The sequence below is a fragment of the Kogia breviceps genome, chromosome 15 (genome assembly GCF_026419965.1).
Source record: "Kogia breviceps isolate mKogBre1 chromosome 15, mKogBre1 haplotype 1, whole genome shotgun sequence".
NCBI lineage: Eukaryota > Metazoa > Chordata > Mammalia > Artiodactyla > Physeteridae > Kogia > Kogia breviceps.
Window position 1 is genome coordinate 68,374,299 of NC_081324.1, and position 15,013 is coordinate 68,389,311.

The 15,013-nt window shown below is 41.5% G+C and overlaps 1 protein-coding gene across 2 annotated transcripts; it reads right to left on the bottom strand.

Annotated features, from left to right (window-relative positions):
- CCDC117 (coiled-coil domain containing 117) lies at nt 1-14,548 on the bottom strand. Of its 2 annotated transcripts, none has more exons than XM_059040245.2 (5): nt 14,498-14,548; nt 12,081-12,131; nt 6,015-6,239; nt 5,407-5,544; nt 1-2,899 (listed from the first exon to the last, which is right to left on the bottom strand). In XM_059040245.2, exons 3-5 carry the CDS (start codon nt 6,104-6,106, stop codon nt 2,662-2,664), a joined length of 468 nt encoding a protein of 155 aa, XP_058896228.2. In that variant the 5' UTR covers nt 6,107-6,239; nt 12,081-12,131; nt 14,498-14,548; the 3' UTR covers nt 1-2,661. The 2 variants fall into 2 exon arrangements, with proteins under 2 accessions (XP_058896228.2, XP_058896227.1); XM_059040244.2 differs by lacking the exon at nt 14,498-14,548 and adding an exon at nt 12,797-13,138.
- Nucleotides 14,549-15,013: the final 465 nt, after the last annotated feature.

A 15,013-nucleotide genomic window follows, 5' to 3' on the forward strand; every position in this document is an offset into this window, starting at 1 on the left:
AAACACTTAAGAAGTTTTATTGAAAAAAAATACAAAAACACCAGATTCTCATTTTAAAGTAAAACTAACAGCATCTTCCACAACTTTCCAAGTTACTCCAACATTCTTATCACTATTAAAAAACAAAACCAAGTTCCAGATCCAAAATAATGAACCCACTGGTGAACATTTTTCTTATGGTTCTAGCTTCCACTCATTTTTTAAATTTTACATTTGCACCTTTTCAAGAATGAGTAGCAATTTTTAATATCTGTGAGAACTGCACTTAAACTTTCTTCATATGAAATAAAAAAAAACAAAACCACACACACCCTAATCAAACTCAGAGAAAATACACATTTGTTCATTAAAGCTCACCTGCTTTAGATAATTTTTTCTCTTCACACATTAGCATAGTAAGCCAATGTTTGATCCATGCTGCAAAAGCTGTACAAAATGAAAAGACCTGTTAATTCCCTAGGGAAACCTTAAGGCAAAAGCAAAAGCCTTACTCTACAAAAGAAAAAGCAGAGGCATGGGGACTGTGGAGACGGCTCAGATGAGTAAGCACCACAAGGATGAAGACAATTTTTGTACAAACATATGCAGGATAAAGTTTAAAAAGGAGTATTGAACATCCATGTTTCCTGCAGAAATAATGATCAGGTCAGGTAAAATGACTCCTGAAACAAGTTCTGCTTGGATCTTAATTAACAGATCTTATTAGTTCTCTCCTACATATATCCGTGGTATCTGAGCCTTGTTTCAGAGCTCTTCTTTCCTCCTGTTCACTGTACAGACCTGGATCCCAGGCCTGCCCAACAATCCCTATAGAAGACAGTGTTAGTGTGCTTGGGTCCTTCGGAAAGCTGTCACCTTCTCCTTCACCTGAACACAGGGACTAACTCTAAATTCCAGGCAGTCACTTCATGTTTTTGAGCTGTAGCAGAACAAATGCATGGAGGTTTCTTTAAGGCTACAAACTTTACAAGTTGGTCCCATTAACAATTACCTAGAGGCAGGAGTTTTTTAAACGGCATGAATCAAACACTTGCACATTTCAACAGAATACAGTTTACATTCATCTCTAAATCTGAGATTAAGAAACTATTAGCTGGTTTCCAACTGTTTCAATACTGGTTTGAAGTTTGAATAATTTTACTGTGTAGACATTAAATATTTTGTTTAAATATTAAACATTAAATCTTTTTCCTGACTATCCAGACAGAAATAGAGAAAGCAGGAACAACAGGCAGGAGAAGAAACAGTCAGTAGACTTGTGACTTCTATGCCATCTGTAAAAAGGGGAGGGACTTCGGCATGGGTTTCAAAATTGCCTGGGAGCTGCCTCCTAAAGTCACCTCTACATGGCATAAACCATGTTTTCTACACAAGGTATCTGATTCCAACAAAGGCAAAAGAAACCCAGAAAACAAAACAGAAAGAACTGGGGTGGTCTCCCATTGTCTGATAAAAGAGCTAGTATTACACTCAATAAGTTATAGTGGATATTCTGTAGCACTAAAGAAATTGTCATTTTACTTCGTACTACTGAGTCCTTGCCACACAGAAGAGCTCTTCCTGAGAAATAAAAAACTTCAATCCTGGTTACCCTTAGAGGACGCCTTGAGCCTGGGTAAGGTCCTCAAGATGAAGATTTCCTGCTAGCAGGAAGCTATTCTCTACTAACTTTTAGGCTTACTGCACCATAGTTGAAACAACAGGCAAACTGGCTATTTCAGTAAATCTCAATGTCACTTGCCCATATGTGCTCAGCTAATTATTCAGTCACTGTTTTCTAAATCAACATTAAAAAACTTAACTTGCTTATGCAGGCACAACTTTTTTTAACTACAGAAGTTACATGCTGGGCTTAGCTGATATAGCACTGCCCCGGGATTACCTGAGGGATGCTTCTCCCAGAGCCAATTCGCACATGGTTTACCTCACAACCTTTTAAACTATCACTCAAAGTTAATTAAGCTGTAAACATTACTGAATAGCTGGGCTTATCGATTATGCAAGGGAAACCAAGGAGCAACAGTAGCACACAAAAGAGCCTCAAGGGAAAAACCTTTTCTTTCTATTTTTCATTGCATTTTCAGAGGCAAAAAGGGGAGCCACAATGCTACTGGCTATTTAATCAATATAGCTACACTGAACTGACAACTAATATACAGGTTTCAGAGCCTCTGTTAATTTCCCCAGCATAGGCTTAAGCTACTGCCTCCTTCCTCCTTCTCCCCAATCATATTTGGTCACCACTGTAAACAGAGCTCATATCTACAGATGAAGTTGTGGCTCGACTGTCAAAGTACACATAGGAGGAGAACATCCTACTTTCTTAATGCACCTTTTTCAACTCAAGTATCTGAATGATACAATGTGACAGATGACTTAAAAGTCATGCTTACACATATAGCTTCTATACTTGACTTTGCAGAATGTACTCCTTATTCCTTTAATAAGACCCCTAGAAAACTGCTTTTCTCTTGAGACAAGTTTCCTTGGCAAAAGTTGAATTCAAGAAATGGCTACCCAAAATGAGAGTCCCACCCCAAATCACAGGTGGAGATATTACACCCGTTTCAAAACTTTCAAGTCCCTATACTGTACAAGCAGGCTCATGACTGAACACATAAGCCTTCTAAAATTTGACAACTTTAGTACAGAAACTGGTGTCTAGAGTTCCATCTCTTCTTCTGTGCAAGCAGCTGTCTCCAAACTAGTGTAAACAGGCAACCCTGTTTGTCGAGGTTCCAAGATTAGTTCAGTTCTTTGAGGGAAGGCAGTGACAGCAGCTGCATGTTTAGTTTGGCTCTCTCCTGTGTAGTTCTTAGCATTAGATGATGGCTTTGGCTTATCAGAAAGGAGTTCAGGGAGAGGTTTCCAGAGCACAAGCTCCATGGAAGGACGGCTCCTAAGACATAAAATACAGATTTTTATCAATAATTTTGTAACATGAAAATAAAAGACATACATTGGAAAACTAATGTTTGCTACCTAACATCTAAAAACTGATGGGATTAAACAGATTTATGACAATCCAAATTGATCTTTAAAAAGGCCACTCAAGTACATTAAATTTTACAGTTCTGCATGCATTTTTAAGTAAACCAACTGGCTGTACTGATGCTGTAATTAGAATATAAACATTCAACATGAAAAACAGAGGCCCTTGATTTAATTTATTATAGTTTTTTCTTAAATTGTGGTTAATATTAGCAGATGTGAGCTACTATCTTGTACTAAACCATTATAAATGAAAAAGAAACACTGGCCAAACACACTAAAAATATCTCAGTATGCCTTTTGCTTAGTACAGCTATGAAACATAATGCTTTTTGCAGTAAGCCACTGTCTGTGCCTAACCCCACCCCCTCACCGCCCTCTCCATGTAGTGATGGTTTGATGGTTTCTGGGACCCAAGGGCAAGTAAGGAAAAATAAAACACAAACAATGAAGAAACCCCCCCACACACACACACACACACAAGGCTAGCTTCTGGAAAACAAGAGCAGAAAGTGCTATGTTTTAGGCTGGAGGGCAATGTGACCTGCTTACTCTTGGTTAAACTATTTACCCATCATAAGGGCCGGGGAGTCAGAATTATAAGCTCAAGCTAGGAGGCTAATGCAAAACCGTTGTGAGCTAACATTGAGCAGCAGTGGAACCCACTGTGTCTAAAGACAATACTGTCTCATCTACCTGGCATCAGTGGGACTGGTATCCTAAGAGGATTTTTGTGTGGTTTTTTTTTTTTTTTTTTTTGCGGTACGCGGGCCTCTCACCGTTGTGGCCCCTCCCGTTGAGGAGCACAGGCTCCAGACGCGCAGGCTCAGCGGCCATGGCTCACGGGCCCAGTGGCTCTGCAGCATGTGGGATCTTCCCGGACCGGGGCACGAACCCGCGTCCCCTGCATCGGCAGGCGGACTCTCAACCACTGCGCCACCAGGGAAGCCCCTTAAGAGGATTTTTCAGATACCTGACACCCTCACTGAGTACCAAGTCTATCTGAAGTCTTTTCTAGGCAACACTAAATGGCACTTTATAACTTGCCTACTACAGCTGGCCCTCCATATCTGTGCGTTTTTGATTCAGACCATTTTATTTTTTTAATTAATTAATTAAATTAATTAATTAACTTATTTTTGGCTGTGTTGGGTCTTCATTGCTGCGTGCAGGTTTTCTCTAGTTGTGGCAAGTGGGGGCTACTCTTCGTTGCAGTGTGTAGGCTCCCCATTGCAGTGGCTTCTCTTGTAGAGCACAGGCTCTAGGTGCACAGGCCTCAGCAGCTACAGCATGCGGGCTCAGCAGTTGTGGCTCACGGGCTCTAGTGCGCAGGCTCAGTAGTTGTGACACAAGGGCTTAGTTGCTCCACGACATGTGGGATCTTCCCAGACCAGGGCTCGAACCCGTGTCCCCTGCATTGGCAGGCGGATTCCTAACCACTGTGCCACCAGGGAAGCCCCCAGACCATTTTATATAAGGGAACTGAGCATCCTTGGATTTTAGTATCCACAGGGGGTCCTAGAACCAATCCCCCCATGGATATTAAGAGACAACTGTACAGAGTTGGTAATGACCACTTGAAATCATCTAAGTTCAGGACTACAAGAATTATAGGGCTATCATTAGTTCTTATGTAAATGGACTCCAGGCTGCTTTGCTTTTCAGGTTCTTATGTTTGCTTTCCAGTTGCCTCTCCTGTTCTCACACTGTACTGTCACTATTCACTATTATGAGTCTGTCTGTTCTGCTGTTTGTGTTTCTACTCTGATGATCGAGGAAACCAGATAACTGAGCTGATCAAACTGGGTCTAAACTAAGTATAAAATGGCTCTTAGAGCTAAAGGCCTGAGGGGCTATACACTATGAGGTAAGAATATGAGCTGTAGATTGTGGCCTTTGTGGTAACTTTTTTGACTGCTGGGAGACTTTTGTTTCCTAGGTCCTAATAGTGGTCCCTAGATAACTGAGAGAGCCAGGTAAAAGGTACTTTTGAAATGTGGTTCCTACATCCTATCACAGGAATTTGAGAGAATGGTTTGTTGTTTTTTTTTTTAAACTTCTTTATTGGAGTATAATTGCTCTACAATGGTGTGTTAGTTTCTGCTGTATAACAAAGTGAATCAGCTACACATATACATATGAGAATGGGTTCTTTCTTGCCAATCCTCCCATTTCCAAATATTAGATTATTAGCGCATTTTAGGACTTCAAAACAACCCAGGGCTGAGTACACAAGGCAGCCAACTCCTGCTTGCATAGCATTTTGCTCATCCCAATGAACTAAGAAAAGGTCTCCAACCTGGGCTAAATACAAAACGTACTGTGCTTTCACTTTGTTGGCGATCAGGAAGTGTCTAGAGACTGGGTTTTCCCTCCAAGATCATAAGTGAATGGAAATCAGAAACCAAAACTTACATGGACTCAATCATTTTCTTTGTAAAGACTTCATCAAATTCCCTCTTCAAACCTGTTTTCATGGTATCAGAAAGGACAAGGCTGGGAAGATGGTTAATATTTCTGTCAGCTTCAACTTCTTCATCTTCGTCAATTATTCTAAATAAAGACAGAAGCGAAGGAAAATAGAAAAATTATTTAGTTAAGCTATTACATATTCTATTAATTGGACAAAATTTAAAAAATAAAAAAAGGATAAATGCAACAGGTGCTACAGCAAAATATCAAGTAAAATATGAGACTATACCTGAGAGAAAGAAGTATACAAAAGAGTTGTTCAACATTTAACCAAAATGTTTTACATTAGAGGTAATCACACTTGAAGGATGTGTCTAAAAACCCTCATACCAAAACTTAACATTCAGAGATAGTAAGTGAAAATATTTAGTACAGTTCTATGAGAAGAGCTTACTTTAACATTTAAAGTGTACACTTTGAGCTTTCTGATTTTTATAGTCTGATACATTGAGGATCAAGGAATCACCAAATGATGAATTAGACTAACTTGAAAGAGTAGAGATGTTACATAGGAACAATAATAAGCAGCTAGATATATGCTGCCCATTTACCTGTCCTCAATTTCCTGAAGCCTCCTTCGGGCAACTTCACACTGTGGTTCTCCCGTTGTCTGATCCATCTCTTCACAAATAACATCTAACATGCCAGGTGCAGAAAGGCCACTAGTGCACGGATTTACTCCATGACCCTCTATATCCTGATGTGCACAAAGAATCCAGTCATTAGGACCAGCACAGAGCCCTGCTTCAGTTAGCCTTTTCTTTCTTACTGGACAACTGAAAAAAAAAAAAAAATCAATGAAAATCCTGGCTAATATAAATGAAGTGTGTGATCATCCCCATCTCTAATCAAATTCTTCTACAAAAAAACTCTAATTTTTGACAGTGTGTGATTACAAGATGAAAAATCATACATTTTCTTTTCTGTCATTCTCACAGCCTCCCTGAGATGTTTCCCTTCCTGACATTTGTCAAATTAGGTTGCAACTGCAAGATTTTTGCCTTTCCAGATTAGAAGTGTTCGATGTGGGAATTTAAAGTCATTCTTACTTATTCAGCTCTGGAAAGGTCGAGTGGGAAGTAAAGAATACAAAAATCACAAAGTAGCAATTCAGTGCCAGCCATATTTTTTCATATTGCTGCTGCTCCATTACACTGGGCTTATGAGGAGGTAATCTGTAGGCATCCTAGATTCCCTTAGGGCAAAAATATATGCTTCATCAGGTCTGCAGCAAGTACTACAGGTGCAAATGATATTGCTGATTTTTTGGTTCTCTCCAAAAATGGCAGAGGCTGTCACTTGCTCTATGGGTCCCTGACTAATAATGAGGTGCACTTTTCTCCTGCCTTGCAACATAAACTATCCTCACTTCCTAGAAATTCTGTATTTCCTTGAGACCTTAGAGTTCATCCAATCCAATTTCTTTGTTTTGCACATGTGGAAACTATGACCTTGAAAACTAAATTGCCCCCTCCAAAGTGTCACGTAAGGTGAGTTGCATTGATATTTTGGGTACCAGACCCTAGAGACAGACCCTGAATCCTACCTCTATGCCATTTTCACTAAAACCTCCTGCCTTGTTAGGGAAATTCAACTGTTCAAGCTCTTACCACGAACTACTATCTGCAAGCACTATGACCTGCCTGGTGTTTAACTGAGACCTGTCCTGAAGCAAGTTAAATAGACAACCAGCCCTGCTCTATTTGAGTATTTAGACCAAAAGTACATTATTGCCTGGGCATCCAAGCACAATCTCAAGACCAGAACACAGCTCTGCAACCAAAAAATTCATTAATGGCTACCACAGCTTCTGATTCTAAACTAAGAGTCAAAGAAAGAAGCATGTATTTTATAGAGAGAAATTTCTATTTCATATCAAGACTATTAAAATCAACATTCAAGTCTCTGGCAATATAAAACCTGACGAGTAATAATGCTCTCTTGAACCTAGATTTTTGACTGGAATCAACTATTAAATGAGATGTTTAGTGTATAATTATTTTTAATTCATAAGTATTAAGAATGTCTATCCATAAATCAAACATTTCTGTAATATTTGGATAAAGTATGTGACGTTTTCGAAAGCAGAAGAAAAAGTTATAGACATAAGAAGTCATGTTGGACTTCCCTGGTGGCTAAGTGCTTAAGAATCCGCCTACCAATGCAGGGGACATGGGTTTGAGCCCAGTCCGGGAAGATCCCACATGCCGCGGAGCAACTAAGCCCATGTGCCACAACTACTGAGCCTGTGCTCTAGAGCCCATGAGCCGCAACTACTGAGCCCGCGTGCCACAACTACTAAGCCCACACGCCTAGAGCCTGTGCTCCGCAACGAGAAGCCACTGCACCACAACAAAGACTAGCCCCCACTCGCTGCAACCAGAGAAAGCCCGCGTGCAGCAACGAAGACTCAACACAGCCAAAAAAAAAAAAGTCATGTAAGAAAAAGCAGAATAAATCTAGAAGGAACAGGTAATTTCCTAGCATATCTAACAATTCAACTATTAAATACAGCTAAGGGACTTCCCTGCTGGTCGTGGGTAAGACTCCATGCTCCCAGTGCAGGGGGCCTGGGTTCCACCCCTGGTGGGGTTAACTAAATCCCGCATGCATGCCGCAAGTAAGAGTTAAAATGCCGCAACTAAAAAATCCTGTATGCCGCAACGAAGGCCTGGAGCAGCCTAAATAAATAAATAATTTTTTTAAAAAAAGATCTTTAAATGCAAATGAGTATCAGCGCTGGGTTCTGATCTCTGGTCTCCAACATAATTTGGGTTAAATTATTTCATGCCTCTAGGTCCACTTTGCAAATAATTAGAGATCAATGATTAAGTCCCAAAGAAAATGGGATATAAAAGACTTTAAAGTTCTGATAAGTGCTATGGAAGTGGCAGGCAGGCAGCACACTTCTAGGTATTTGACATCCAATTGTCCAGTCCCAGGGCCTCAATCTCTCCATGTGTATATTAAAGATGGTTAACTTTTAAAGCCAATTATTTGTATACGTCAAGCTTTTTATTTATGACACTGGAACCCTTTATTCAATAATCTCCTATAGGGAACCCCAAAAAATAAAAGCAAAGAGGTCCCTGTGTATCTACAGCAATCCCAAGGCTATAAAGAACATAAATATTGTCTGGTCCAGAGGTTTTTTATTTTATTATTTATTTATTTTTAAAAAAGTTTTGGCCATATGCCACAGCATTAGGGATTTTTAGTTCCCCAACCAGGGATCAAACCCATGCCCCCTGCATTGGAGCTGAGAGTCTTAACCATTGGACTGCCAGGGAAGTCCCAGAAGTTTTTTAAAACTGAGACAACTTTCAAATCTACTGTCTCATTAGTCTATGTATCAAGCAGGTGAGAAAATTCAAAGTTTCTGCCAGCAAAAAAAGAAAATTAAAAAGATCATAAACAAAGTTGAAAGACAAACGACAAATCTGGGGAAAACAAAACATATAATAAACTGGCTTCCTTAATAAAATTTCTTATAGATTAACAAGAAAAAGACCAATAAGCCAATAAAAAATTTGCAGAAACATGAACAATTCACACAAAATGAAACAGAGATGGCTTAAAAGATGTTCAACATCGCCTATAATTTACAAAATACAAATTAAAACAGTGATCTAATTTCTTTAGTTATAAAATGCCTACACTTATAAAAGTACATACAATTTAAAATTATGAAACAAAAACCCATGAAAATAATATTCAAGATATAGACTGCTGTCAGAATCCCAAAATGGTACTCTACTCCCTCCTCCCTGTAGGTAAATATTGTCTTTTATAGTAATCACTTCATTTAAAAAAAAATACATTATCAAGTATGCAGATATGCAATCTTCAAGTTTTTAGTTCTGCCTGGTTTTGAACCTTATATAGAAGGAATTATACTGTATACATATACATTCTTGTGATGTTTCTTTTGCTCATACTATAAGACACATCTAGGTTGATAGACGTGGGCTTTTTTTTTTTTTGCTGAATTGAACTCAGCAAAAAATTTACTTTATCCATTGTACTGTTCAGGGACATTCCAATTTTGAGCTATCATGAACAAGGATGCTATGAACTTTCTTGTACATATCTCCTGATGAGCACATGTACATACTCAAGAGAACTGCTGGGTAAATGGGTATGTGCACCTTCAACTCATGCGATAATGCAAAACTGTTTCCCAAAGTGTTGTAGCAATTTACATACTCATCCATAGTGTTTTGAGAATTCCTGGTGGTGCTACAGAACCCTCCAGTATCTGGTGGTGGAGTATGTTATTGTGCCTTTAATATGCATTTCCCTAAAGACCGATGAGGTCAAACATCTCTTCATTTAGTTGGTCATTTGGATATCCCCTTTGGGGAAATGTTTTCCTCATTTTTTTTTTTTTGTGGTACACGGGCCTCTCACTGTCGCAGCCTCTCCCATTGTGGAGCCTGTGCTCCGGACGCGCAGGCTCAGCGGCCATGGCTCACGGGCCCAGCCAATCCACGGCATGTGGGATCCTCCTGGACCGGGGCACGAACCCGTGTCCCCTGCATCGGCAGGCAGACTCTCAACCACTGCGCCACCAGGGAAGCCCGAGATGCAATTTTTTACCTATCAGTTAAGTGGTGATCAAAAAGTTTGAAAATACAGTTCTGATGAGGAGATGGAGAAAACAGGCATTCCCACTGTAAAAGGAGTAAAAATTGGCAACTTTTTCCAAAATTCAAAATGCATATACTTTCAGATCCAGCAACTTCCCATCTAGGAATCCATTTACCTACTTGCAAATATATACAAAGAGCTTAAAAAGAATGGTGGTCCAATGTTCACTGCAGCACTATTTACAATAGCCAGGACATGGAAGCAACCTAATTGTCCACTGACAGATGAATGGATAAAGAAGATGTGGCACATATATACAATGTAATATTACTCAGCCATAGAAAGGAACAAAATTGAGTTATTTGTAGTGAGGTGGATGGACCTAGAGTCTGTCATACAGAGTGAAGTCAGAAAGAGAAAACAAATACCGTATACTAACACATATATATGGAATCTAAAAAAAAAAGGTTCTGAAGAACCTAGGGACAGGACAGGAATAAAGATGCAGACATAGAGAATGGACTTGAAGATGTGGGGAGGGGGAAGGGCAAGCTGGGACGAAGTGAGAGAGTAGCACTGACACATATACACTACCAAATGTAAAATAGATAGCTAGTGGGAAGCAGCTGCATCGCACAGGGAGATCAGCTCCATGCTTTGTGACCACCTAGAGGGGTGGGATAGGGAGGGTGGGAGGGAGACGCAAGAGGGAGGGGATATGGGGATATATGTATACATATAGCTGATTCACTGTTATACAGCAGAAACTAACACAACATTGTAAAGCAATTAGACTCCAATAAAGATGTTAAAAAAAAAGAATGGTGGTCATGTAGATTTGTTAGTAATAACAAAGATTAGAATTAACTTAGAAATCCATCACTAGGAGACTGGTTAATTATCTGTACCTAGCCTTACAATAGAATTCCACTCACCTGTTGAAAAAGAAATTAGGTAGAACTCTATGTGCCCATATGCAACAAGCTACAGGAGAGTAAAAGATCCGATGTGTTGCAGTGTTAACAGTATCTTACTTACAATGTAAAAAACCAGAAATATATACTTATAAACTTGTAAATTTTTACATTATCTTCCTTAGGAGACATAGGAAACAGGCAACAAGGGTAACCTCTGGGGAGAACCGGGAGCAAGGAGTGTAAGACTTCAATATGTAGCCTTCTACGAATTCTTTTATTTTGTGCATATAACAATATTCACATGGCTCCAAGGTCAAATATTACAATCGCTTATATATATTTTTAAACATCTTTATTGGAGTATAATTGTTTTACAATGTTGTGTTAGTTTCTGCTGCATAACAAAGTGAATCAGCTATACGTATACATATATCCCCGTATCTCCTCCCTCTAGTGTCTCCCTCACCCTCCCTATCCCACCCCTCTAGGTGGTCACAAAGCACGGAGCTGATCTCCCTGTGCTATGCGGCTGCTTTCCACTAGCTATCTGTTTTACATTTGGTAGTGTATATATGTCCATGCCACTCACTTCGTCTCAGCTTACCCTTCCCCCTCCCCGTGTCCTCAAGTCCATTCTCTACGTCTGATTCTTTATTCCTGTCCTGCCCCTAGGTTCTTCAGAACTTTTTTTTTTTTAGATTCCACATATATGTGTTAGCATGCGGTATGTTTTTCTCTTTCTGACTTACTTCACTCTGTATGACAAACTCTAGGTCCATCCACCTCACTACAAATAACTCACTTTTGTTTTTTATGGCTGAGTAATACTCCATTGTATATATGTGCCACAACTTCTTTATCCATTCATTCATCTGTCAATAGACACTTAGGTTGCTTCCATGTCCAGGCTATACAATTGTTTACAGAGTGACAAGTTTCCCTCTGACCTGCCCAGCTCCGTTCTCTAAAACGTAACCCGTGTTATCAGTTCCTTGGACCTCCTTTCAGACACCTGAAGTTTCACCCTTTCACTTAAAAGCAAATAGTTATGGATACAAAATAGGTTAAATTAAGTGACCATTAAGTGAATAAAAGGCACCTGAAACTTACTCATCCTCCTCCTCCTCTCGCTTGTGTTTCTTTCTATGGTGAACTGAAACACTGTTGAAACAAACCAGAAAATCAGTCAGTTGAGAAATTTATTGAGCGGGTGCGTTCAGCATCCACTTTCTGGCTCCGATGATCTTGCCCACCCCATTCCCACCAGCTGTCCCCTTCCTTGCCGAGTGGGATGGATATACAGGTCACAAGGTCAGTCAGGTATAGAGACTGAAATCTAAACTTCTCATTTGGTCAAGGCCGGGGGAGATAAACTGAGGGGGACCACCGTAGGGAAAACGTATCGGGGCAGGGACAGGGCTAAGCACTTTTATGATCCCACTAGGAGGACCCACTTCTGTCCCAAGTTGCGGATGAAAAAACTCAATGTCCGAGAGGCGCTGAAAGTTAACAGCAGCGGCGGCTCCGCCGCGGTCTGGAGGGAGCGAGGCGACTGCGCGCCCAGGGTAGCTCCAGGCCCGGCTCGACCCGGCTCCCTTCCTCGCACGCCATGGGCGAGCTCGGACCGTTCCCTCACTTCCCGAGACGCAGGGGGGACAAGGTCCGAACCGGACCCCCGCGCTTTGCTACCTCAGGCGACTTACGGTAACCGACTGTGGGGCTCAGTATCCTCATCAGCAACCTGGGGCTGAGAAGCCCCCGCCGAAGGTCGCGGGGAGGGTTAAATAGCCCGCGCCCGCCCGCCCGCCGCCCGCCGCGATCCTCACCGTCCGCGCGCCGCGCTCCCGCCCGGGCTGCTCGGGGCGGCGCGGGGTTCCCACCGCGGGGCCAGCTCGGTGACGTCCGCCCCCGGCGGGAAGGCCCGGCCGGGGAAAGCCGGTGGCGGCTGTAGGAAGTCCGAGCCGCCTCTCAGCGGGAGGCCACTGAAGGGCCGGCTGAGCGCGGCCATGTCCGGGGAGATGAGGAGGCTGCGCCCGCGGCCCCGGCCGCCCGCGACCCCAGACCCGGCAGCGGCTGCCACAGCGACTGCCAAGAGGCGCCCGCTTCTGAGCCCGCTCCCGACCCCACGTCACGCCTTCTAGAACCCTCCACCCCAAGCCGCCCGGGGCACGCCGGGATTTGTTGTGTGTGGAGAACTGCTGACGCGAGGTCTGCCGGGAGTTGAAGTCCTTGCGGACTACAAACAAGATGGCTGCATGTCCGAGTCTCCGAGGCTGGAGGATGGCCCTGGCCAACCTAGAATATGATTTAGGTTCGAATCCTCACTCAGCAAGTTATGGAACCTCTGTACCTCAGTTTTCTCAGTAGTAAAACTTGAAAACAGTAGTACCTATGTTTATAAGTCCGATGGGAGAATTAAATGGATTAAAACACCTAGAGCCCTTAGGACACTTCTTGGCACGTAGTACACATTAAAAATCAGCTACTAATTCCTTCTGTGTTTTAATGTAAGTGAAGTTGATGATGCCTTAGAGGGAACAGCATGGAGGGTGAGGGAAAACCTCAGAGCTCTTGTGAGAGGGACTGACAAGACTTCCAGTCTCTATCTGGGGCATCCAGAGACAAAGTCTTGCTAAAGGGCTAGCAGAATTTGTCACCACAACCACTGATCACGATCATTTTTCCCATCTCAGGAAATGGCACCATCATCTAGTCTGAGTTGCTTATACCAAAGTCAATGCCCTTCAGCCAAAGACCACCAAGAACACACCTGTAATTGACCAAAGATGGATTTATTGACTTAGTGCAGTCAATAAAGGGAGTGTCTCAGTAAGAGGGTGTTAGAAAAGACTTCCTATAGGATTTTGGTGTGTCATAGGGGGATTTGGGGGCAGGTCAAAGAAACAGGGCTTTGCTCTGGACTTAATACTGTCAGGAAGCAGAGATAATTCTATGGTTATCTTAGCTATATCTTTTCTAGAAGGTGGGGGGAATGAAGGGAGGCTAAACCTACAGCTGGTAAAGAAGCAACAGTCCTTGCATTAGCCAGGATGGGAGATGTTTGGTCATTTTTGTGCTTTGGACAATGTTTAGGATTGGGTTACAGACAGGATTACAAAGGGGTCTTGCTTTTATCTTGATCCATAGAAGTCACATCTCAGTCCCTGTTTGATGTTGATGTTCTGTGAAATTGTTTAACAGGAAACACCAGGGTCCACCTGATATTACCAGGCTAGTTTCAGCTGTCAGAAGATGCTTTTCTCTTTCTAACCAAAACCCTAAGCATCATCATTGATGCCTCTTTTTTGTTCACTGCCCCCCCATACTTAATCAGTTAGCAAGTCCTATGGGCTCATGAAAGGTCTCCAGATTTCTCTTCATTTTTCTCCATCTCCATTGCCTTCATGGTAGTCTGGGAAAAAGTAAATGGACCCCCTTTGTCTAATGTAATATGATTGACTCAGTTTAAGTTTTCTTAGTGACATTTACAATGCAGTTTTGCCTCCTTAAGGTAACACCCTACTTACCTCAACTGGATATAAAAGATATTCTCCTGGGTCACTTCTACAAATGGCCAACTCATTCCTCACCTGAAAAAAAAAAATGCTTCCAGATGATGTTATATACACATAGACATACAAATATACATTTATAAAAGGGAGTCCTACTCCATCTATTATTCTGAAACTTCTTTTCCACCTAATTATATTTCTTGAATGTCTATCCAAATTCATTCTTTTATCCTTTAATTCACAATTCTATACTAAGTTGCATGCCCCTTATCAAGCAATGTATTAGAATTAATAATTTATTAGGTACTTCCTATTTGCAGGTGCTCTTTACCCAGATAAAATCAAGTATTCCTCATAATAATGCTAAATTGGATGCTTTTATGCCCCCATTTTACAGATAAGGAAATTGAGGCAGGTTATGGTTCCCAATTCCCTCAGCTATAAGTGATGGAGCCAGTGTTCAGCCCCAGGTCTGAGACGCTAGATCCTGCCTTAAACTTCTAGGCTTTGCTCCATCTCATTGAATTCCCT